The sequence below is a fragment of the Myotis brandtii genome, unplaced genomic scaffold, assembly GCF_000412655.1.
Source record: "Myotis brandtii unplaced genomic scaffold, ASM41265v1 scaffold893, whole genome shotgun sequence".
Classification (NCBI taxonomy): domain Eukaryota; kingdom Metazoa; phylum Chordata; class Mammalia; order Chiroptera; family Vespertilionidae; genus Myotis; species Myotis brandtii.
The window spans coordinates 654,965-682,102 of record NW_005371660.1 but is presented as its reverse complement, the minus strand read 5'-3'; the positions used below and the strand labels follow the sequence as shown (position 1 = coordinate 682,102).

The following is a 27,138-nucleotide window of genomic DNA, read 5'->3' as shown; positions in this document are numbered from 1 at the left end:
ATAGTTGCTTAGAGTTGCAGCTGAGAGGCCGGCAAGTGAGGCGGGGAACGTTGGAGTCTGCAGCAAGCAAGCCTCCCTGCTCGCTTCAGTGCCTGGCTGCCGGCCGCCATCTTGGCTGACAGTTAATTTGCATATACTCACTGATTAGCCAATGAAAAGGGTAGCGGTCGTACGCTAATTACCATGTTTCTCTTTTATTAGTGTAGATATGTATATATATATATATGATGTACCTACTGATAGATATATTAGATATATCAGCCAGAATAACTAAGGACAGTGAAAGTGAATTAGCTAGGAAAAGTGATATTTAAGAGAGCAATAGTTTAAAAATTATACTTCTTAAATTTCACCCAAGATTTGCACCACTTTATTTGTCCATTTATTCAACCATTAACACATATTCTTTGAGTCCTCATTATGTGTCAGGCACTGTCCTAGACACTAAAGAGACAGTAATGAATAAGTTGTTGCAGTCTTTTGCCTTTCTAGGCTTGTTCTAGCAGAGGAAACCGATTTTAAACAACCAAATTTATACTATGTCATGTGGCGATAGGTGCTGTTAAGTAAAGCAAAATTAAAGAATAGAGAATAATAGGAAGGCGTTTTAATTTTAGAAAAGGTGGCCAAACAAGGCCTCTCTGGTAAACTGACATTTTCTCATGAATTAAATGGGTGAGCCAGCCACATGAATATTTGTAGGAAAGATATTCCAGGCATAGGCCAATATGTGCAAAAGCCCTGAGGCAAGTGTGTTCTTGGTATATTCACAGAAAAGCTGGAACAGAGTAAATGAGGAAGATAAGGTCAATGAAAGGATCAGAGTTTGATAATGGTGAGGACTTTAGACTTTATCTCTAGTGAGATGAGAAGCCATGGGGTGGGGTTGAGGAAAGAAGTAACAAGCTATGACATATTTTTAAAGGACATGGAAAATAAACTATTGGGGGATATTTTAGCATACAGCATAAAAGTCAAATACCAATGACTTAAACACATGAAGGCTTGTTTTTCTATCACAAAAAGTAACTTCAAAGGCGAGCAGTCCCAGTTGCCATGACACTATGGAACTCCAAAGTCATCAGGACCTGGGTTTTTTCATTCTTCTACTTCCCCACTCTCTTTTGTTTGTTTGTTTGTTTGTTGTGGGGTTTTTTTGTTAATCCTCACCCAAGGATATTTTTCCATTGATTTTTTTAGAGAGAGTGGAAGAGAGGGGCAGAATCGGAGAGAGAGTAACATCAATGTGAGACCACATGAGGAATCAAGCCTGCAACTGAGATATGTACCGTTGACCTGAATTGAACCTGGGACACTTCAGTCTGCAGGCCGATGCTCTATCCACAGAGAAAAACTGGGTAGGACTACTTCCCCATTCTTAACAAGTCACCTCATAGTTAGAGATGACAGCTGAAAATGGAGCCATGACAATAACATTCCAGGAAGCATGGAAGAGGAAGAAGGACAAATAGAACATGCCTCCTATTGTGTCAGTTCTATTCTAGGAAACTTCCCAGATGTCCTGTACCACACTTCCCCTTGCATCTCATTGGCCAACTCTCAACCACAAAGAAGGCCAGGAATAGATAGCATTTGAGCAAGTTCATTGCTTTCCCAAATAAAAACTGGGGCTCTGCTACCAAGGAAGACAAAGAACTAGAAACATGGGAATCAATTAAGAGGTCATTTGAAATTATCCTGGCTCAAAATTATGTTGATTAGGACTAAGTTCGTCCCAATTGAACTACTGATGTATGCAACACATATTAAAGATTCAGGGATATGAGAAGAAGGAAGTCTAGGACACCTCCAAGGGTTCTGGCCTGAATCATTAGACAAGTACAATTCCAATAGGTGAGATGGGAAAGTGTATGTTGATATTTACATGATCAAAACTGGTCTCAGACACAAATGATATGCTCTTCACCATCTCTCCACCATCCAACTCTAATCTTACATCCCTGACACTCTCATTACTCTGGAATATATTCTGTGTTACTGCCTGCATCACATATTTTATAACTAGAAATTTTACCCTTTTCTATTTTCTCCTTAATTAGTTTTTCTTTAGTGATAATACACACTCCTAATATTAACTATTATTCTTCATTGTTTTCTGTATCTCATACAGATGTCACAGGCCACTTAACAAGCATTCACAAGTCATCTGTTGAATTGAATCTGATCTGTGTCCTTTCTCTGTTCTCATTCTTTCTAGAAGTTATGACCCATATCTCTATAATAAAAAACTCAGAGTTTCATTCTAGGCAACCCTGCTCCCTGCCAACAATTTTTGTATCCTATCTGTACAGAAACAGGTGTCTACTACTTACCCTCACATTCCTATCAATGGTCCCACTTCCTAAAAGAAAGAGGATACTTCAGATAACAGACCTTCCCTCTGCATAGGATGAGGTTCTGCCCTCCCAAACTGGACTCATTTATTCTAAATAATATGGGAGTGAAATATGGCCTGAACCAGGAATATTAAGGAAAATCATTCTTGGAGGGTGAGAGGTTGGGGCAAGTATTTGGGTTTCTCAGATCTTGAAACTCTGAGAGTGAGAAGCCAACTGTATATTCTGCACGTCCCTGCGTTTCTTTTGCCCTCTATTCTCCCTCTGGAGCTTCTCCATCTTCATTTCTTGGCCCTATCAACACCATTCCTGGATTGAACATTTACCTGGAACTAATGGGACATCCAGAGACTCAGGCTAAATCTGAGGACTTTTAGTGGGAAAACTTCTTCCAAATGGTATAAAGCAAGAACACTTAAGTGCCTGAAGGGCATCTCATTCTCCAGCAGATTTGACTCCTTTGAAGAGAGTCCTGGTTAAAGGTCTCCAACCAGTATCTTCTCTCTGAGTTGAAGCTTTAGGTCTGTAATTTTCCTTCATCATTGCTAGTCTGCAGACCATAGATGGCTGTCAATAAGTCAACATTCCCCATGGCCACTGGTTATACACACACACCACAAAGGCAAGAGTCTAAATTGACATACCACTTTTCCTAAAGGGTACTAATTAAGTGATTTGCCTGCAAACTTCTCTTTGCTAATACAGAAAAGTAAAAACAGCTTCCAGAGTATCTATATATATAGAAGGCTAAGCGACCAGTCGACTGGTCACTATGACATGCACTGACCACCAGGGGGCAGACGCTCAATGCAGGAGCTGCCCCCTAGTGTTCAGTGCGCTCCCACAGCCAACCTCCCATGGCCGGCCAACCTCCCATGGTCCCTCCCCCACACTGGCTGTGGTTCCTCCCTCAGTTCCTCCCCCTCAGCCAGCAGGCCCCGATAGGCCCTGATTTCCGGCCAGGCCGAGGGACCCCACCCGTGCACAAATTCATGCACCGGACCTCTAGTAGAATGATAAAATGCCATCTGTAAGAGACAAGTATCAAAATGGTATCAGTTAATCTCTTCAAAATATTATTTTTTTTTCTCATGTAGCCTTGCTCTTACTTTAACAAGAAGAAATCCTTCTGGAACTGTTAAGTATATTTCTAGTAAAAAATAGTGTTTTAGTGAAGAGTTTTATAGGTATCTGTTACTAATCACATTTCCCAAGCAATTTTTATTCACCAATGAACAAAGTCACTTTGATAACCATTTGTTATTATCAGCCATTGAAATGGGCAATACTTTTTATTCTCATTTAACATAAGTAAACAAAGAGGCTAAATGACTGAATTAGTCACTTGGTGATGTGGTGAAGGAATTGAAATTTGAATTCTTAGTCTCTTCCAGCTTCCCAGACCCTAGAGCTAAGTGGCTGGTTTTGCAATACGGAAGCCTATTTATATGACTTTCCATGGGACCAGGAAGTCAAAACCACAACAGGGTAAAAGCAGGAAAACGTCGCCTTTTTGGCAGGGAATTTCAAAGGCAGCAGCATTAACCGATGTCAGAGCATTTTGCTACATTGTGGGGGCTGCCCTGGACAAGCATGACTACAAAGTGCTTGAGTAAGAAAGCATATTCTTTCAGAAAACTGGTAACTTCCTTGTATTTCAAAAATTAAAATAATCAAGCTCTATGCTTACAAGAATCCAAAGAAAGAGCTTTCATTTTGAACCCTATGACCACTTCTTCCTTCCATAGCAAAATCTCAATTTGGTCCAAGAATAAATTGTCAACAAGTACTAGAATTTATCCAAAAAAACTACCCTCCCTCCTTTCCCATAAAAGTGATAGAAATATATATATACTGATGTCATCACCGATCTCCAAATTCTACAGACCTTTAACGTGCAGGAAGTTGAGAATGCTTGTGTTGGTGTCTAGCAGGAGCAGTTGGCCATTCTCCACCGTGACGTTGTCGCCATCTTGTGGCGCCCGTTCAGGAAACCAGCTGTAAGCCCTTGACCACCTCCGACAGAAATGAAAGGAAACATTGCCCTGGAAAACAGAGTTTTGTTGTTCTGTTTTGTTTTAAAGCTGGATAGAATGAGTGAGCAATCAAAATATAAACTCCTTACACTAAACTTAATTTAAATATAATTTTGAAAGTCTCAATAAACTTAGCCACCCTCTCTTCTGCATACAACTAAATCAAAAAGGGGCAAAGTTATCTTTAAAGCCCCTTTGTGGCAGTCGCTGGAATTCTCCAATGACAGGCTTGTAATGTTTTCCTCACCTTTTTTTGCTAGCATAAGCCCCCTTCTACCTAACAGATGGGGTAGATTCTATTTTTTATTTTTACAGACAACATATTGAGTCTTGGACAAAAAAGTCGCAAATAGCCTGAAATACAGAGAATTAAAATGTTCTGCATGATGGGTGGCATTTTGCTTTATGTAATTGGTATCATTTTTCACTAGCTGTACTGCAAGTGCCTTTTTTATAGGAACATTCTTCTTTCTAAGTGCTCAGATCCATCCTCCCACACTCTACCTGTTTTGGTATTACTGTGTTGTTGCCTTTCCCTCAGTGCTTGGTGCATCAGTGCTGAAAAAGCCCAGACACAGGTGAAATGCCAACCGACCTCAGATGGTAGCCCAGAACCTTTGAGTGAGGGGCAGGGAGCAAGACATGGAAGAGCCCAGAGGAGGAGGCACCCCCTCCCCATCCAGCCTTTAGGCTCCCTCTCAAAACTTTGGGCTTTCCTATTTATGGTCACACTGAAATCATATGGTTTTTTTTTTTTTTTCAAAAGAAGGGTGTTAAAATCACAGAAAGCAATATTTGGCTCATGCGAGAGGCCAAGAATATGTCTAAATGTCTTGTGCAGTTATGGAACCATAATGATGATAAATATAATGAAATCAGAATGGAGAAGGTGATCCCCTCAAGGTAATACACACAACATGTGTATGCCTCTCTCCACACAGTCCTTCTTCCCACACAGATTCCAACCAAATGTGAAGCCTGAGTTCCTATAAAATAACTGCCTAGAAGGTCCTCTCATGAGGTGTTTAAGGCAGATGGGAGAAGATCATTAAGAAGGGGAGGCATGTTTATAATACCAATAACTACACCTACACAGCAAATAGTGCCCTGGAGTGTTTCTGAGAGAGAAAAATAGAAAAATGTGTTGCCAGGAGAACCAGTAGATTTTCCAGGAGTGTGTACTAATACCCAGCTCAATAGTCACAAGTTTTATGCTCAACCCAATCCCCAGTAAGGCTTTGAAATAAGGAAAAGCAGGATCTTTTCATTTTCTATACCTGCAAAGGAGAAAACAAATCAGTGAGTCATCCCAATGTAAGAGAGAAAGTCTTAGGGGGTCAAAGGAAGACCATTCCTTTGGTATCTTCCATTCATTAGTTTGAGAACATTTTGTGACTTAGAATTAGCACTGATGCCTGCCACAGCTCTAAGTGAATTTTAAAGACTTTCTCTCTTACTCTGAAACATGTGTATGTATCATTTGCTGCCTTCCTTGTGTTATACCATCTTGGCTTGTCCTGTCAACCTTTTTTTTAAAAAAAAATATATTTTATTGATTTTTTACAGAGAGGAAGGGAGAGGGATAGAGAGTTAGAAACATAGATTAGATAGAAACATCTATCAGCTGCCTCTTGCACAGACCCTACTGGGGATGTGCCCGCAACCAAGGTACATGCCCTTGACTGGAATCGAACCTGGGACCCTTCAGTCCGCAGGCAGACGCTCTATCCACTGAGCCAAACCGGTTAGGGCTGTCCTGTCAACCTTCAAACATTGCTATACTCAGCCCCAACCCAGCAGAGAGAAAGGTCGAATATTGTTACATCTTCTTTACAATTGAGAAAGCCAAGGATCAAAGAGCTTAATTTCTGTGTCAAGGGCCACTGGGGTAGAAACAGACTGGATCATGCAGAGCAAGCTTTTCACTCATGGTGGCCTCTCTGGAACACTCTTCCACAAAGTATCTACATGGCTCACTCTCTTACTTTACTCAGGTCTCTGCTCAAATAACACATCTTTCCCTGTCTCCTTATTAAAATAATACCTCTAATCACTCCTTCTCCCCTAATACTTTCATCCAGGTATTGTATCATAGAATTCTGTATGTATTATCATATATTGCGCTTACTCAAATAAATAGCAGGTGCTTTGTTTGTTTTGGTCAATGTTATATTCCTAATCACCTAAGAAGTGTCAGGTGCACAATAAAAATCAATTATATAATTTCTTAAATGAATAATCTACCTGTTAACTCCATGTACACATTTATAGATATTACATACGACATATGCCTAAGCACTTTCCAGATACAATAAATAGACAAACAGGTGATAAGGCCTATAATATTTAAACGTGCTATATCTCCTAGATCTCCTGATTTGTTGGATTTAGCCCACATTCCTTTCTGTTTTCAAACTCTATTTAAATTTAAACCAAATGATGAGTGTATCTAAATTAAGCCCAAGATTTAGATTCAGTTTCCCTATGAAATCTTCTACCAATTTTTTTCACCTTAACTTTCTCTATTCAGTGTGGTAGATGCCAAAAGAATACAAATATCAAGCATTAAGTTTCAAAAGACCCAAGCTTCCCTGTGCCCAAACTTCTCCTTAGAATAATAAAGGTATCCTGAAATGTATACATTTTTATTGATGATTCATGCTTTAGTACATGATTGATTAAATACAAAAAGTCTTAGAAAATTCATGCAACTATCTAACAGCTACCTGGGGAAGTAGAAGAGCAATGTATCTCCATTACTGCAAGTTGTCAGTGAATCCATGAATGCAAGTATGTGCCATAAGAATTATTTTTAAATATATATTTTTATTGAGAGAGAGAAAAAAACATCGATGTGAAATAGAAACATGGATCAGCTGCCTCCTGCATGCCCCCTACTGGGGATTGAGCACACAACCTGGCCCTGTGCCCTGACCAAGAACCAAACCGGCGACATTCAACCAATTAAGCCACACCGGCTTGGGCTGTGCCATAAGAATTTTATCTCTGCTACATTTTCAGAGTTGACACACTGAGAGTATCGTTGCTTACACAGGGCAATGCCCCATGAAAACAATGGGGATGGCTCACTTTCCAACATCTTTATCCTCCAATCACTATCACTTTGATCCAAGCAAAGAAGAGTGACAGTACTGATAAAAGATATCTTGTCAATATATTTAAAAGCCTCTGAGCAGATATCAATATGATGTGAAAGCCATGCTCTGTGTCATCAGCCCAGCTTATAGGTCAACGTAGGTTTCACTTTCACCGAAAATGCTTTAAGCTCTTTCCATGCTAGCTCTCAAGGTGCTCAGCCTTTAGCTTTAGTTCCCTTCTTTGAGATAAATGAATCACTCACTACCATTCTGCAGGTGAAGAAAACCATTTCCCCATGGGCATAAGGAGGTGGGTGTGGAAATAGAGATTTAAGAATTATCCAGAACATGCCCTCACCTTTACCTCAGTATATGCAGCCCCAAATAAACCAGACAAGAAAACACAAGCAAACACTTCCCTGCCTCGGCTAGGAAGCTTATGCAATTTGTTTTCTTCTTACAGCATGTCAGCACTTCTCTGAACTTTAGGGAATGTGCAGCGTCTGCAAATCTCACATGTCACCTTAAATGTATTAGCAACACCACCAGAGTTATCTTGAAAGAAGTCATTGATCAGCAAGTTGCAACAACCAGGCAAAGCAAAGACCTTTTTGTGAGCGCATGTGTTAAGCTGGGGTGGTGGAGGAGGGAGATGGCGGCAATCTCTCTAGTCACAGGGTCTCCCGGATGACAAAGACAAGGAAGAAGTGTTTTGACACCTCACCAGAATGTCTTCTTCAGCATGAAAGCCTTGGAAATAGGAAAAGACAGGTCCCTGTAACCAACGTTCTCTACACTCCTTACCCTACTCTGTTTCCTCCAAAGCACTTATCAGCGCTGAAACATGGTATACAGTTATTTATTTATAGTTAGTCAACCCCCAGTAGAATGAGAGTTTCATGAGAGCTTCTTGGTTTTCTCTGGTATCCACAGTACATACAACAATGCCTGGTGTGCAACAGCTACCCCAAAAGCATGTTTGAGTGAATGAATAGTCAACTCTTACTTGGGCTCATAATTACTATGCCATAATTTAAAATATAATTTTAATAACAAAAAATAACTTGATATGAAGCTGAAATTTGTTTTTTAACCTTTTCAGTGCTCTTTTACATAGAAATGTTTTAATTTTTATAAAAAGCAAACATATTTATCTTTTCTTCTGTGGCATCCTCTATTATTTTATGCATATATACCCTTTTTTCATTCATTTATAAACATCATTTCTTGATTTGTAGATTTTATGTTTGCATGTTAATCCTTACCTAATTAAGAATTTATGTTGGTGGGAAGTTTTCCATTTCTGTTTTTAGCTTTTGCTTTTTTCCCCCAAATAGTTAACTGTTGACTGTTGTCACACCATTTATTATTAAATAACATTTGATCTCCCAAATAATACTCTTGGTTATTTAAATAATTGTATCATAATGTTGGGTGATGTTTAAATTGCCAATTAAAATCCCAAACCTGTTATATCTAAACTAATATAAAGATCTCTCTCTCTCTCTCTCTCTCTCTCTCTCTCTCTCTCTCAGATACATGTGATTTCAGCTTTGTTCTTGAGGTGTTCGTATTATTGAGAAAAAGACAAATATCCAGATAATTAGTATAAAGTGTGATTAATTCAACAATTAAAGGCAAAACCAAGGTGCTATGGGAGTTCAGAAGTTTGGACGGCTGACCCTGGTAGAGACTGCCTTACAGGTGAAATCCAGTGTATTGATCACCTGGTCTTTTTTTAATCTGGACACTACAGATAAATTAGCACAGGCTGAGATTATTTCACTTGATTAAAAAAAACAAAACAAAAAAATATGCTCATTGTAGAAAAGTCAAACATCTACAAATCCAAGATTACAAATAGAGCCCCTGACCTATAATCTAATAACTCCTTAGGGAACAAAAAGGAAATTCAATTACTTTGGCATAATTTGTTCCTACTGAGCTCATGCGGGCTCTAAGTGATCACTTTCTTTTTTCGGTGCTTATAAACCCTTCACGATTATGAGATAATATGAGAAAGTCCTTCCCTATTGCCCAGCAGGTTGACTACTCCAAGAAATGTCAACATTTGCAAGAGACTTGTGCCCAATTCAAATTTACTCTTTGTCCCCAATTCACTAGCTTAGCCGTCAATTCTATACACATCTTATGCTCTGTGGTTTCTCAAATAATACTGATATTAGTTCAGACTTTGGTACATGGAAGCTATTGTAGCGCTCCAGCTTCATGAGACTATTAAAGTCTACAAACAGTACAAATTTACAGAGCCTTTCTTTATCTTCTCTATTTGGGGCTTTAAATCTCTTCAAACAATGTCTCTTCTGAATTATAAGCCTGAATATTATTTCACCTGTTGGAGAAAATAATAATAATAATGGCAGCTAGACATTTTACTGATAGCTCACTAGTACTCACAACTGAAAAACGTACATATTGCCTTCTCTACTTTCAATTTTAAATGCTTTTAATTTTTAAAATTAATAATAATGGCTAACAATTTTTTATTGTACCGAGCAGGTATTATCTCAATAACCACAAACTCTTCTCTTGCCTAGAACTAAGGAAGAAATGGGTCTCTGAATTCAAGAAATGGGTCTCTGAATATTTATTGAGGAACTACTACCTACTAGGCATTGGTCTAGGCACAAAACAAAATAAATCCCTGACTGCATGGAGCTTATATTTTAGAGAGGTAACAGTTCAACACCTAAAACAAACAATGTGCCCTGGGGGAAAAAACAGAGTGAAGTGGATGACAAGTGCAAGGTTGAAAGGAGCTATTCATACTGAATGATCAGGGACTACACCTCTGGCAAAGGTTTGGAGCAGGGACTGGGATGTGAGCCAAAGGTTGTCTGGGGAAGAGCCTGGGGAAGGAGCCCACTTGCTGTGCTGCAGGGTCAGCAAGGAGACAGACAGGGCATCCGGCATGAAGGGAAATAATACTGCACAGCGCTATCGTCTTCCTGCTGATGCAATGGGACATTCACTTTATTCCACTACATGAAGGCCTTATGTTCTGCACGGGTCATGGAGAAAAGAATCATGTACAATGTTCAGTAGTATATATCAGGGTCAGCAAACTGCAGCCTAAACCTGACCGACCCAATGTTTTGATTAAAGTTTTATTGGAACATGGCTTCAACCATTCATTTACTTATGGTTTATAACTGCTTTCAGTTTGTGACAGAGACTGTATTGCCTACAAAACCTAAAATATTTACTATCTGGATCTTTAGAGAAAAAGTCTGCTGGCTCCTGATATGTGTCAATTCATACTATCAGTAAGAAATGATATTGTCTGATTATCTATAATTTGCCCAGCACGCTACATCTATACTCCATCAACACTGAAATATGTTCAAAATGAAACTTTCTATAATGAAAAAATTGATCATTATAATGCAGCTACCTAAGAGCTTGAGGACTGGCAAGCAAAAACAACTTAGGAAAGGATATCCATTGAAATACTAGAAACTGGTTCAATTCTTCTCATTTTCCAGTAAGCAATAAAGCAGGTCTTCGAAGGCTACATAAAGATGATTGGAAATGTGTATGTGTGTGTGCATGCCACACACAGGTGCGCACACACGTACGCACACAGAGCCAAATCAGGAGATTGACAGATACACGCTAGCCTTTTCCACAGAGCTGACAGACTGCCATTTAACCAGCGAGCACAGAGCATGTGTTTCTGTTCCCAGTCACTAGTAAGAGACAAGGTTAACATTTTAAGTGATGGACTACAGCGTGTTATTTCCCCATGCAATGGACCCGTGACTGCACCGCCTTCGAAAACACTTAATTTTAGTGATTGAATACACGGGAGCGCACTCTCCCTGCTATGAACCTTTGACAGCTCCTCAGTTTCATACACCAGGGGAACCTTTTTTCCCCCTCCTTCTCTAATATGTGGTTGCACAGAGAAAAGGAAGAAGCCCAGAGAATGAAAACCAGTTTATAAGCATCCGTGTATTTTACAGTAGAAGTATGCACTGCCATCTGCTCTAATTACTTTTAATGTTGGGGCCACCATCTTCATACAATAGAAATAATGATCTCCTCAAGGGCAAAAAAAAAAATTATTTTACAAAAGCCAACAAAACTCGATTACATTTAGCTCCCAGGCTAAAGAAGCATCGAGGTACTTTGTAGTGAACAATCAATTAGAAAAGTGGGCCGGTTTCTGATGAACACAAACAAACTGGGTTCCCCTTAGTGGTTCCCTTACTCCTTTCCTGCCTCTTTGGAGGAATCATGCCCACGGCTCACACAGGCAAGGAGCTGCCTAGACACTTTACTGGGTGTGAAGTGACTCCACACCAATTTCTTACATTTGGATCCAAAACAGACAAAGCCAGCTTTTCTCCCAGTCTTTGTATTGGCAGCAGACATGCTCCAGCTTTGAGAAATACTAAACATAGAGATGGATATCCTACCAAGAGTTTAGATCCCCTCATTTGTGACCTCCCCAGAGGCCACCACAAACCTCAACCTCTAAAACTAAAAGCCTAATTAAAGCCTCTAGGAACAGAAGTGATTAAGAGTGTGTCCATTCCTTGGTTCTCCAGGAAAGCCCAGGAATAAGGGAAATATGTAGACTCCGGGAAGACATGGACAGATCATGGCAAGGCCAGCAGAACCTGACCTTTATAAAGCCTGTGTCTCCAATCCCCAAATGTAAGCATAATTCTGATATACTCCCCAGGATTCCTGGCCTTGGAGTACCTGCCATACACAATCCCCTTCCCTTAATTAGGAGCAGAGCCAGGGAACACCATGGGGAATCACTCCCATGATTCGGTTACATTACAGTGCAGCAATGGTGAAGGAATTTCGCAGGTGTAATTAAGTTCAGAAATCAATTGACTTTGGGTTAACCAAAAGGATGATGGACTTCACCTATTCAGATGAGCCCTTTAAAGAAGAGATACTCCACTGGCCTTCAAAGGAGCCAACTGCCAGATTAAGTGAACCACCATAAGGCTAGGATCCAAGAGCAGCCTCTAAGAGCTGAAAATGGTCCCAGCCAACTAGAAAATGAGGAACTCAGTTCTAGAGCTGAAAGGAACTGATGTCTGTCAACAATCTAAGTGAGCTTTAAGGAAGACCCTGAACTCCAGGTGAAAATGTATCTATCACGGTGTCAGTCATATGAGACCCTGACCAAAGAACCCAGCTACTTTATGCCCTGACACTTGATCTACAGAAACTGTGAGCTAATGAATAGGAGTTGTTTTAAGTCACTAAGATTGTGGTTACTTGTTATGCAGCAATAGAAAATAAAGATGACACCATAATGGCCTTCTTTGGGAAGTAATTTTCATAGCGAACATGTTTGCTTTTTCTTACTTCATTGAAGTTACTGCTGAAAAGGGGAGTTAGTGTTGGGCAGAAGGCCCGGGGGCTTCTCTCACTACATAAGTGAATCTCCACCCACAGGACATGCAACATAGAATTTTTAAATTTATGATGCCAAGAAGTGTAAAGACCTACCCTTTTATGTAATGATGTTTACTTTGAATTTATATTAGTTCACACAAACACTCCATCCATGCTTTTGTTCCGGCCCTCCGGTCCAGTTTAAGAACCCATTGTGGCCCTCGAGTCAAAAAGTTTGCCCACCCCTGCTCTAAGAGCTGAAAATGGTCCCAGCCAACGAGAAAATGAGGATCTCAGTTCTAGAGCTGAAAGGAATTGACATCTGCCAACAACCTAAGTGAGCTTTAAGGAAGACCTTGAACTCCAGGTGAAAATGTATCTATCAATACTCCACTGGCCTTCAAAGGAGCCAACTGCCAGATTAAGTGAACCACCATAAGGCTAGGATCCAAGAGCAGCCTCTAAGAGCTGAAAATGGTCCCAGCCAACTAGAAAATGAGGAACTCAGTTCTAGAGCTGAAAGGAACTGATGTCTGTCAACAATCTAAGTGAGCTTTAAGGAAGACCCTGAACTCCAGGTGAAAATGTATCTATCACGGTGTCAGTCATATGAGACCCTGACCAAAGAACCCAGCTACTTTATGCCCTGACACTTGATCTACAGAAACTGTGAGCTAATGAATAGGAGTTGTTTTAAGTCACTAAGATTGTGGTTACTTGTTATGCAGCAATAGAAAATAAAGATGACACCATAATGGCCTTCTTTGGGAAGTAATTTTCATAGCGAACATGTTTGCTTTTTCTTCCTTCATTGAAGTTACTGATGAAAAGGGGAGTTAGTGTTGGGCAGAAGGCCGGGGGGCTTCTCTCACTACATAAGTGAATCTCCACCCATAGGACATGCAACATAGAATTTTTAAATTTATGATGCCAAGAAGTGTAAAGACCTGATATAGACCTTTAATTTGCTCAGGAAGTGCTAAGACTATTAAAGACAAACAGCAAATGCGACAGGACTGCTATGTCTTCACAACCTCTCTCTAGGCTGAAGACATACACAGCCTTCCTGATCCTGACCACAGCCACCACATGTGTCCTCTGGGAGATAGAAACTTTTAAAGCCCACATTCTGACTCCACTTCTGAGAATGGTTATTTAAATATAATTGGTTTTGCTTGCATTGCTTCCGGAGGAGAAAAGAAGAGTTCACCTATTCAGATGAGCCCTTTAAAGAAGAGATACTCCACTGGCCTTCAAAGGAGCCAACTGCCAGATTAAGTGAACCACCATAAGGCTAGGATCCAAGAGCAGCCTCTAAGAGCTGAAAATGGTCCCAGCCAACTAGAAAATGAGGAACTCAGTTCTAGAGCTGAAAGGAACTGATGTCTGTCAACAATCTAAGTGAGCTTTAAGGAAGACCCTGAACTCCAGGTGAAAATGTATCTATCACGGTGTCAGTCATATGAGACCCTGACCAAAGAACCCAGCTACTTTATGCCCTGACATTCGACCTATAGAAACTGTGAGCTAATGAAAAGGAGTTGTTTTAAGTCACTAAGATTGTGGTTACTTGTTATGCAGCAATAGAAAATAAAGATGACACCATAATGGCCTTCTTTGGGAAGTAATTTTCATAGCGAACATGTTTGCTTTTTCTTACTTCATTGAAGTTACTGCTGAAAAGGGGAGTTAGTGTTGGGCAGAAGGCCCGGGGGCTTCTCTCACTACATAAGTGAATCTCCACCCACAGGACATGCAACATAGAATTTTTAAATTTATGATGCCAAGAAGTGTAAAGACCTGATATAGACCTTAATTTGCTCCAGGAAGTGCTAAGACTATTAAAGACAAACAGCAAATGCGACAGGACTGCTATGTCTTCACAACCTCTCTCTAGGCTGAAGACATACACAGCCTTCCTGATCCTGACCACAGCAGGACATGCAACATAGAATTTTTAAATTTATGATGCCAAGAAGTGTAAAGACCTGATATAGACCTTTAATTTGCTCAGGAAGTGCTAAGACTATTAAAGATAAACAGCAAATGCAACAGGACTGCTATGGCTTCACAACCTCTCTCTATTTAGGCTGAAGACATACATAGCCTTCCTGATCCTGAGCACAGCCACCACATGTGTCTGTCCTCTGGGAGATAGAAACTTTTAAAGCCCAGATTCTGACTCCACTTCTGAGAATGGTTATTTAAATATAATTGGTTTTGCTTGCATTGCTTCCGGAGGAGAAAAAGAAGAGCTAACTTTTTTATTCCCTCACACAACAAAAGGGCAAAGCTTCAATGCTCTGCAAAGGAAAACCAAGCTCAGAAACCAGAGAAACCCATCTTGTACCAGGTACCTTCACTGGCCTTGACTAAATAACCCTTCCCTCATGTTTTAAGCTTCAGAGTAAAGATTGATGTTCTTTTTAGGAAGACAAAGAAAATGTTAATTTATATTTTTAGAACTCCCAATATCTAAGTAGCATCATGTCTTACCAGGAAGCATTCATACGTGTATTGTCTGGTATTTGATGATACACAATGTTATTTGTTGTAAGGCTAACATCACAAATCGTCAGTCCTACATGAGGAATGAGGAAACCCAGAAAGCTTAAATGATGTGTTTCAGAACTGAGAGGAAATCTCAAAAATCTATAATTTGGGGAACTTGCCTGTCCACTGCAGTGCAGATGCCTTTCTTGTAAATACAGGCCGTGTTGATTAAAATCATCACCATCATCTTCGTGAACACTCACTGGGTGCTCACCAGGGGCCAGGCATTGTGGTACCTAGCCCTGGACCATGAATGCTTAATTGAATTTCTAAGCTCTTAGAGCCCAGTTTCAAATGCATTGTCCCCTTTACTCCAAATGCAGCTGCCACACATTGTCCTTTTTCTGCCAAAACCTGTTTATAGGTTCCAGATGCAATGAATCATCTACTGACTTGAGTGACATTAGAGGTAAACACCAAGGTTAAAATGTAGAGATAATTGAATAACACCAACTACCAGTAACAGCAGTCCAGGCAAGGGAGGAAATAGACCCAGAGATTTCAGATAGGGCAGTCTGATGGAAACCCTCCATTCTCAGGATCAAAACCACATGCCATTTTGACATGATGGAAAATATGTGTTTTGTTTTTCCAAATTTTCATATGCCAGTTATTAGTATGGGTAGGAGTGACAAGCAGGTGGTTATGTAATTTAAATATCCCCATGATTTTTAAAAAATCCAAAAATAAACTGCCATTTATTTAGTATATCAAAGCAGTATGCTTTAAGCTGTTTTAAAAAATGTATATATCTAATTTATTGCTTGTGATAAATAAGAATTATGGAAAATATACATTTTCCTTTCTAGTAAACTCTTCTTCACAGAAAACCCCATAAAGCAAAAATTTTCCAAAGCCCTTCCAAAAATTCATAAAGCTCAATATAATTTCCAGATATCAAAACATACTTTAATCATCTACTTTGCCGTCACCTGGAATTCATTGTATAAAATGCATATAATGTATAAACACATGTATATTACATATACACTTCGTTTATACAAACACTTGAAAAACTGTCCTTATTATATGTCTTTAAAGGCAGAAAACTCAGAACCCATGGTGAATACTAAACAATCCAAAGACATGGTTATCACCCAAGTTTAGAAATTTAAAAGCCAGAAAGACTTCTATGTAACAAGCCTTAAAGCAGCAATAATAACTATGGAGGGACACAAGGATGGATTAATTCAATGATCAATATTGGAGATTTATCAGAGGACAAAACACCTCTCAGAACACAAGCAAAATGCCTTTTTACAGAATTCTCCAAATGTTAGGGGATTATTCCTTTTCTAGAAATCAGTTTCTCAACTTGCTGAAAATTAATTATTCATATAGCTCTGTTTTGCCTTAAAAAAAAAAAGAGAAACTTTCCCATTTTTCCCAATGGGAAGAAGTATAATTCCCAACATAGCCCTCTATTAATTAGGGGTTAATGAAACTTAGATATCTGTTCCAATATCTCATTTCAAAAGTGTGAATTTAAGTCACTGCTACAAGATTATTCAGCATGCATTCTAGTAGGTATGAACCACATCAGTAGATCCCATGAAAAAGCTTCCAAGCTTATGGCACAGCTTTCTATCATCCCCATTTCTTACTACTTGGCATCTTTCTGACATCCCCTTCTCCAGATGAAGTGCCCCTTGCCTCAGAAATTTTCGGGTTTTTTTTAGAAAATTGAGAGAGATTGTCTATCAATCACATGAAGCAGACACATTTTTTTTTTTGCTCCCTCCTCTTTCCCACTATACTCAACTAATTGGGAAGTGTAAAAAGGTATACAAATGGCTAACGGGAGTATGAAAAGATATTCAACATCATTAATTATTAGGAAAATAAAAATCACACTGAGAGAGTACTTCACATGTATTAAGATGACTATTATTTAAACAAACAAATAAACAAACAAAACAAAAAACAAGTGTTGGTGAGAATGTGGAGAAATTGGATTGGAACCCTTTGTGCGTTTCCGGTAGGAATGTGAAATGGTGCAGCCGCTTTGGAAATGGTACAGCAGCTCCTCACAAAATTAAATACAATTACCATCTGATCCAACTATTCCACTTCTGTGTATATATCCAAAAAAATTTGAAAGCAAGGACTTGAACAGATGTTTGTAAACCCATGTTCATAGCAGCATTAGCAGATCAAGCATCCATCACAGATGAATGGACAAAGTGTGGTACATGCAATGAAATATTGTTCAGCCTTAAAAGGGAAGGAAATTCTGATATCTGCTACAACATGGATGAACCCCAAAGACATTGTGCTAAGAGATATTAAGTCAGTAACAAAAAGACAAATATTGTATGATTCCACTTAGATGAGGTACTTATGTAGTCAAATTCATAGAAACAGAAAGTAGAATGGTGGTTGCCAGGGGCTGGGGGCAGGAGAATGGAGAGTTATTACTTAACTCAAGGCCCAGTGCACGAATTCGTGCACAGGTGAGATCCCACGGCCTAGCCTGTAATTGGGGCTGATCAGGGCCAGCCGGCCAGGTGGAGGGACTGGGAGAGGTTGGCTGGCATGGGAGGTTGGCTGTGGGAGTGCACTGAACACCAGGGGGCAGCTCCTGCATTGACCGTCTGCCCCCTCGTGGTCAGTGCACATCATAGCTACCAGCCGGTTGTCCGGTCGTCCGGTCCTAACAGTCGCTTAATCCAGGGGTCCTCAAACTTTTTAAACAGGGGGCCAGTTCACTGTCCCTCAGACCGTTGGAGGGCCGGACTATAGTTTAAAAAAAAACTATGAACAAATTCCTATGCACACTGCATACCTTATTTTGAAGTAAACAAACAAAACGGGAACAAATACAATATTTGTATTTGCATGTGGCCCGCGGGCCATAGTTTGAGGACCCCTGGCTTAGTCTTTTATATATATAGATGGGTATAAAGTTTCAGTTTGAGAAGGTGAAAATGTTCTAAAGATTAGACAGTGGCCACGGTTGCACAATGTGAATGTATTTAATGCCACTGAACTGTATAATTAAATATAGTTAAAATGGTAAATTTTATATTAGGCATATTTTACCACAATTAAAAAACTAGAAAACAAAAGATGTTTCTTTGTTTTTACTTAAATGATTAACCTTCTTGGGCTCCTAATTCTCTGAACTAAACCAGCAGATTAAAAATTAAACTTACCCAATTGGTTCAATACTTCTCTGGGGCCTCATTTGGAATTAAAGGATTTTAGAGCATCCAGTCTCCTCATTTTTCAGCTAAGAATATTGGAGCCCAAAGAGGTTAAATGGGTTTTTCAAGTTCCTACTACCAGAAAAAGGAAGAAAAACCAACAATGAAGGCAACTCTCTGCATATACAGCTCTCTATTCCCAAGTTTCTGTCCACCTCTCCACTCTACTCGCCTCTTCCTCATGTGATACCAGACACAAATCATCCATCCTTCCCCACACATGCTCTGCTGTTTCACATCTCCATGCTTTCATTCGTGGAAGTTATCAAGTACCTTCGTCTATTCTAGAAGATCTTTCAAACCCATTCTACCAGACAAAAACATGCTCAGTCTTCAAAAGCCACGTCATCTCTCTTTCTCTGGAAGCTTTAACTAGTGTCCCCTCAACCTAAGGCAGAGCTAGCTGTCCCCTCTCCTTCCTTTTCTGCCTCCACTGGGGTTTGCATATATTGCTAAAATACTTATCCCACACAACTTCGCAATGTTTGGTAACTTGTGATATTTTCAGTCTCCATTCTCACCTCACCTAAGCCAAATGAGAGGAGATTAAAGAGAATGAATGGGAGAGCTTAATGGAAAAGGCACCAGCACTTGATTCGCACCTTGGAGGTCTAAAGGCAAGAGACTGTGTCTGGAGCTGTCCCTGCCCAGCACCAGAGGGAAAGAGTACACAGTTTGGAAGCAGGCTGGTGTCACTGCTAGAAAAGCCAAGGTGACTGTGTGTCCCCTCAAAGGGAACAAACGTGGGGTGATATAAAGAAATTTTTCCCAAGAAGCAGACTGGGCTATCAGGGAGAGCAAAGCCCCCCACACCAAATAAGCAATGAACCAGCCAGGTCAGAGAGTGTTGCAGGCCAAGGACCTCAGCCAGGGGATTTCTGATGACCCCACAGACGAGCCCAGGAGGGCACTTGTCGCCTTGTTCCTTTACCTGCCACATATGATGTGTGCTTTTACCCTAACCTTCCCTCCCCCTGGGCCAACTCCTAGAGGAGGTGGGACAGGGGATGGAGAGAAGACAGAAATAACCATTCTCACAACAGGTTTCTGAGCTATCTGGGGGTTAGGAGGTCTTTGAAAATTGAGTAAAAGTTTGAGATTTTGAAATTGCATTGGACTGAAGTGGAGTTAAGTGATTATTAGAGCCCAGCAAGACGAACACATCCAAAAGCAGGCCATGAGGACTTGAAAGGGAGTTCTCAATAAGTGGGAGGTTACAGGGATCTTGGCCAGGGGCATTTCAGTCCTGAGGGGCTGTCAAAGCCAAGAAGCTGAGGGGAAGGATGGACCAGAGGTGAGGAACTGGAAACAGCCACTGGTGTTACTCTTTCAACAAGTGTAGCTGTGAAGGGAAGGAGAAAACTCAAACCACTGTAAAAGGAGCCATAGAATCGAAGGAAGATTAGGAGAAGTTTGTAGTGCTTTGTTTAAGATTAAACAGTTTATATCCTGAAGGAAATGAGCTAACTGAATAAGAGAGATAGAAAATGAAGAAAAGACAGATGGTCACTGGAGACATCAAGTGCTTCTGAGGTAGGAGGTGAGGGATCTAGAACATATATGAGCAGAGATCAGCATCCTCTTTCATGCCACAAACACTGGCAGTCCTCAAGCATCCTTATCCTTTCTCATCTGCACATTCTCCCTGGGTAGTCACCACCTCCCTTGGTTTCTATTACCATCTACCATGTAACAACTCTTAAATACATATCTCAAACCCTGAACTTTCTCCTAAACTCTAAATAGCTGATATCTCCATTTGTGTGTTACATGGAGCATTCTGTGTGTGTGTGTGTGTGTGTGTGTGTGTGTGTGTGTGTGTGTATATATATATATATCTGCATTCATTATCTCCCTTCTCACAAACTTAGCTATACTAGTATACCTGAAATATTGCTTAATGACACCACTAGCTACCGAGCTTACAGAGTTACCCAACTCCAAAAATATAATTACCTACATCACTCTTGTCCTTCACCCCTGACAGCCAATTTCCTCAGCTCTCTCTCTCTCTCTCTCTCTCTCTCTCTCTCTCTCTGACACACAGAGACACTCACACACACACCTGGCCTGCCCACACACACACACACACACACACACACACACACACTTAGAATACACCAGTTTAGAACTTAGAAGAGAGCTGATTCTCTATGCCTAGAGAGTAAAGTCCAAATTTAAATGAGTATATTTAAATGAGTATATTTAAATTTAGACTTTACCCCCACCCCATAATCAGTCTCCCCAATCTCATCTCCCACCCCTCCCCATGCCTCCACTAGGACAGGCACCATTCTCAAGCTATACCAAAAGCCACACTGTCTCCTACACATGTCATGACCATACTTATGCATATCCCCTTCTCTCCTGGGCAATGCAGTCATCTTTCAAGGTCTAACTCCACTTTAAATCTCCCTGTGATGACTTTCTCAGGCCCTTGAGAAGTTACCTTTCCTCAGTGCCTGCCCTGCACTCTGCTCTTACTGCTTTTGTGATCCATATTTATATTGATGTTTCCTCTGCTAGGTTGTGAGTTCTACAAGGGCAGGGACTACATGTCAATCATCTGTGTGTTACAAGTTACTAGCACAGTACCTGGCACATGGTGGGCATTTACAAGTTAATTAGACCAAATTAATGAATTAGACCAACCATGTGGAACAGGCAGTCAACACACAGTGGATTACAGTTGCACCATAAAGCTCTCTCTGGTCTGAAATTTTAACAGTTTCTTTATCAAAATTATTTAGTGTTTCTGAAAAAAATTGCAGAATATATTTATCAAGGCATAACTCAAATTGCTGGCACTGTCTGCCAGCAGAGTGACTCCACACCCGCCTCAAGAAATGGATAGCATTTATTTGTAATTCGCAGCTCCCATTTATTTCAGATGATTAATGTGTTAGAATCCATAAAATTGATTTTCCTCCTAAGTTAAATATTCCACCTACAATATTGTTAGTGTATCAATTAATGAAGTTCACTATATTCAACCAGTAAACATTCATTGAGTCAGGTACTGTGCTAGGCCCAGAAGATAAAATGATAAGTGGCATAATTTCTTACTCTCAGGAAGCTCACTGGCTAGAAGAGACCAGCATACAAGCCAACGCTTACAATGTCACACATGCTGGTTTCTTTTCTTAGAAGGGCAAAATCTGGTTGTTTGCAAGAGAAGGTTGAGAAGAAAAAGCTAATCCCAGATTATGTTTCCACCTGCAGAAACATATAATCACCTGGCTTTTAAAAAGAAATCATGCCAACTTTTAACACTCTGAACAATGCAGTCTACTCAATATAATCCCATATCATAAAACCTTTATCTGTGACCCCAAACTGACTGTAATGAGGTTCCTTTTAATTTCAAGATTGTGGGCAGTTCACAATTAATGTCCTTTGTTTAGCAGAGCAACACTGGCCTAAAGCAGTCAGCTTCTTTAAAAATTAAACAAACCATTGGGGGGAGGGGAGTATAAAATTTCTTATTTCAATGAAAAGTGGAAGAAAGTCACAGGGCTCATAAACCTCTGCTTGGGACTTATGCTTGCCCCCATGAGGAATGACCATAAATTCTCAGAAGAAATCCCTGCTACAATGCCATCCCCTAACACCCACTCTCCCTAAACACTCTTACCACTACACTCCACCTCTACAATGACTGAAGTCACACAAAAATTTCCATGCAATCCAAGCTCAAATTCTCCAAGAAAACGGTGGCCACAGAGCCCAGTAAGAGAGACTCTGAGATATCCACAGCCGGACACCTAGAGGCATTTGCCCTGGTTCTTTCAGCCTCTTGCACACATGCTGGAATCATGGGCATTGATTACTTGGTGCCCAGCAAGGCTTTGCAAGATTCAGGAGGGCAGAGCAGTAAAGTGTGCTGCTAGCAAAACCCCAAGTCAAAGGGGAGGCCAAGTTGATGTTGAATTTGCATTTTGTAGTTCAATTATTAGTTTGTCATAGAATTTCACACAGAGGCCAACCCACAGTCACAACTGCACAAATAAATTCAGACCAGGTTAAAAAAAAAATCTGTGTTTTCATTGAATTTTCCAGGTAACCACAATGGTGAGAACTGATCAGACTACGAATAATTGGAGTGATTGCTTGTATTAATATTTTAATGTGAAACATCTCTATTGTGGAAACAGAATTTCCTTTTACATTTGTATTCAGACAAGGCTGGGAACAGCATCTGAACCCATAATCATATCACAGTGTGTTTCTCTCGCTCAAAAGCTGAACCTTCTGCCTTCACACTTTCACAGGCTCCTCCAGGCCCGCTTCAAACAGACACAACGCTCCTCCTAAAACTCAAAGAAACATCACAACACCTTTGTAATAGGCCTATTTCCCAAGAGGGGGATAAAAGGACCAGGCAAATTAAGGGAAATGCTGAGTATAAACTTGAAACCTACTGTCAATAAAACCGAAAACAAACTCGAAGCGGAGGTGAAGAAAGCAGGGGGAGGAAAAGCAATGTTAAATGGTCATCTTTCTTCTCATTTTATTTGAGGAAGTTAAGTTTGCACAGCTCCTTACAAGCTGTCTTTGGCTAAAATCACTATTAATGAGCTTTGACTTGAGAAGTTTAACTGAGCACGAGCTAACAGCTTCCAGCACTGCACCACCCAGGAAGGCAACTGGAAATATTTTGCTAGTGCCTTACAGTGTGTTTATTGAAAAGACACAGCTTTCAAGAGAAAGTGTTTATAGCAACCACTTTACCTGCTATCCCTGCCCTGTGATGTCTGTTTGGTTTCAAGGTTTGGGGGGTCCTCTTTAACTCCTTCTCATCACTGCTCTAATTGTTTTCAAGTCTGGCAGGAAAGTATTCATAAAGTTCTTCGCTCTACAGCAAACTGAATTATGAGGACAGATTTGAAAACTCTGAGTTATGATAAAGGGGCAGGCCAGAAAGGAAAAGAAATAAGCCCATTCAGGTCATTAGAAAGGCAAGATAAAAATACCTTTTGGGACAGGGGGACAATGCCATTAAAATTGTCTTTTTCAAAATGAGAACACAATAGATCAATGAGGCTAGGAAGGGAAGACGGTATGGATTCTTCTTAGTTAAAATTCTGGTTCCTTGAATGGAAGTGAAGCCATCATTAACCAAGTAGGTTCTCCAAGAGAAAGGCCTAGAAGCAAGTTATTGACTTTACTTCCCACCAAAGAAGGCTTTAGGAACACTGACTTGTTTAAGAAAGGAATGCAGTGAAAGACAGGGAATAACCTTGAATGAAAGGATGCTCCCACACACCCTGTTCAAGCACAGCTTGCATGCTGTCAGTTTCCACCTCCATGATTAGTAAACCAAATGGGAGCACCATTCTGAATCTCATGCCATAGTTCTATGAACAATGGTGCTCAGTGATGCTGTGCAGAATCTTGACCTTAAACATGCCTGGATGCCAACCTTCTGCAGCCCCTCCCTCCACCCGGCCACTGACCCCCAATCGCCCCCCCACCCCAATTGGGGGCGGGCCTGCTGGCCAATCGCCCACTGCCCCTCCCCCCAGCTGGCCTGGCCCTGATTGGCCCCAAGGCAGGCTGGCCGACCAACCTCCCGTGTCTCCTCCTCCCAACAGGCCCGGCCCTGATCCACCCCATTAGGGTCAGACCCCACCAGTTTATGAATTCGTGCACTGAGCCTTTAGTAGAAATAATAATAGTAAACACTGATTGAGCATTTATTAGACACCAGGCACTACGCTAAGACCTTTACTTCCACAACCCTATATAAACCTTGCAACCAGGTAAGGGATCTATCTTATTGGTTCTATTTACAGATGAGAAAACTGAGGCTTGCAGAGACAGAGTAACATCCCAAAGACAAAATGCTGGCAAGTGGTGGAGCCAGGACTTCAGAGCTCTGTTTTCAGCTATTAGGAGTCTATGCACCAAAGAACAACCTAGACCAGCATAAAAACATGTCTCAAAAGTGGTAACGTTTTCAGAAATCTGAAATTATGAGACAAATGGAGTCCCATAAACAGGAAGAGCTCACATTAGACTCAATCGCCAATAAAAAGTTGTAAAGAAGTTCTTTTTCTTCCGACTTTTCTTTTTTAATGTGAACTTTCAGTATGTCTGATTCGGTGGAGGACACTCAGGTCCCCAAATCATAACAATTGTTCTATTTTCCCAGTTGAAGAAAATAGATTTTACACTCATTAACATCTCAACATCACCACTTACTCACTAAGTAACCTTGATACTCATTTAATTTCTTTGAAGTTCAGTTCCTCATTTATAAAGTGGGGATTTTTCAAGGGCCATTATAATGAGTTAACTAATATGTGTGAGGACTAACTCAGTGCCTGACAAATATTAGGTGCTCAATAAGTGTCACTGCCCACTCCTTGCCTTCCTCATAGTTTTCCTTAAACAAAAACAAGGAAAAAATACATTTCTTAGATTCAGATGTTGCATCACCATTTATGGCAAAAAAATAAATAAAAATAAAGCAAAATCAACTTTCTTGGTTAATGAAATGTTTTATATGTTGAAATTTGAGTGTGGGCTTCACAGTCTTACATACGTTAATGAACTATATATACTTCATATCTATGTATTTTTGTTATATGTAATTGATGCCTCAATAAATGAGACAAATTCTTGACAAAATAAACTTTCATTTTAAATTGAGTATTGCAAACATTAATTTTATGAGCAAACCAAATCAGATAGCATATATTTTATGCTGCCCTACTAGAAATCATTAAAAGCCCAAAAAATACACACTACTGTATGTATTTTTCATCTAGCTCTAAAATTTCATTCCTCCACCCTGCTCCCACTGTAAACAATTCTTTTTTTAAAAATATTTTTTATTGATTTTTTTACAGAGAGGAAGGGAGAGGGACAGAGAGTTAGAAACATCGATGAGAGAGAAACATCGATCAGCAGCCTCCTGCACACCCCCTACTGGGGATGTGCCGCAACCAAGGTACATGCCGTTGACCGGAATCGAACCTGGGACCCTTCAGTCCGCAGGCCGACGCTCTATCCACTGAGCCAAACTGGTTAGGGCCCACTGTAAACAATTCTATGGAAATTTCCAAGAACACTGTTTCATTCCTCTATTCTGCAAGTACCACATTGCCGTTTTCTACGCAGGCATTTGGCCACATTACCGCCAACCTCCACCACCACACGCCAGTGGAATCCACACTGATGAAAAGGATGTGGGAGTTGAGTAGTGCTTTAGTACTTTCAGAGACTTTTCACACCTGTAGACTCATTTAAGTCTCAAAACATTGCAGGCAGGTATTGTGAAGCACTGCTGCCATCACATGCATGAGGGACTGTATGGTTCTGAGAAATCAAGCCACAGACCCAGGGTCACTTGGTAAGATGGTGTTGCCAGGGACTAGAATTCAAGTCTTCCAGCTTCAAGGCTCATGCTCTTTCCATACTCTGATGCCTGTGACAGAGGAGGGGATGGCAAAGCAAGTCCTCCAACCTGTGCCAAATGAAGATGGCCCCGCACAGCACTGGCCAGTGAGAAGGTCCAGGAGTCACCTTGTGAAGTCCTCTGGCCTTAGAGAAGTGTGGGCTCTGCCCAAAATATCCTTCTCTGCTCTTTCCAGAGATGCTTTTGGAATCCAATAGTTTTTAGATCCAACATGATTCTTCTCAAAGAAAGCATTAATGCCATGGATCCACTTCAGCCCTCAGGCCCCTTGCCCTGGAACCAACGTTTTACCTTCTACAGATACGCTTTGCTGGGCGGGGGAAATATCTAGATTTTCCAGGTCAATTAAAAAAAATTCATACTAATTAAAGCTATAGTCTTTTAGACAAAAAAGAAAAAATGAACTCTACCAGTTTTCCTCCTGCAAAGCTTGTTTCAGGGCTAAAAAGAGCCAATTTAACATTCTATTAACATGACATAGAATTGTTGGTGCAGCAATACTGAAAAAAAGCAATTTTATCTCTGTCTTTCCAAACGTGTGCATAGGCGCTTGTGAAAGTAACTATGCATGTGGGTACACTTCTGTGTGTGTGTGCGTGTGTGTGTGTGCATGTGTACACACACACACGCACATGGGGAGGAAAACAGGGCAGTTATTACAGAATCTAATTTGCATCCCCACCACAAATAAATTAATAATAGCATATTATAAAGATATATTTTTCCATTATCTAGTGGAATTTTGTTTTGTAACTTTTACTCTGGAATTATTACTTTACAGACAGGTGGGGGTGCTAATTAAGGCCTATAATTTTACCTCTTCTACAGATCTTTTTTAAAAAATCTTAACAATCCCAATCAGACCATTAAAAAAGTTCAAGGGAATAACAAAGAACCTATAGCTACATCTGCTAAATTCCCCAGGAGAGAGAGAGAGAGAGAGAGAGAGAGAGAGAGAGAGAAGGAAAGAGAGGAAGGAGGACAGACAAAAGGGAAACAGCAATTTTACTTATTCCATCTGTGCATCTAGCAGCTGCTGTTATTGTTATTTATTTATTTCCTCCTCTTTTCAGCTAGATC

The 27,138-nt window shown here is 40.3% G+C and overlaps 1 protein-coding gene across 1 annotated transcript in view; it reads right to left on the bottom strand.

The window, feature by feature from the left end:
• The window catches only part of PKHD1 (polycystic kidney and hepatic disease 1 (autosomal recessive)), a 438,226-nt gene that overhangs the window by 296,673 nt on the left and 114,415 nt on the right, over positions 1-27,138 (bottom strand). Inside the window, exon 36 of the mRNA XM_014532447.1 lies at positions 4,246-4,402. Within this exon, the coding sequence (XP_014387933.1) occupies positions 4,246-4,402 (157 nt within the window). The remainder of the gene's footprint in view (positions 1-4,245; positions 4,403-27,138) is intronic.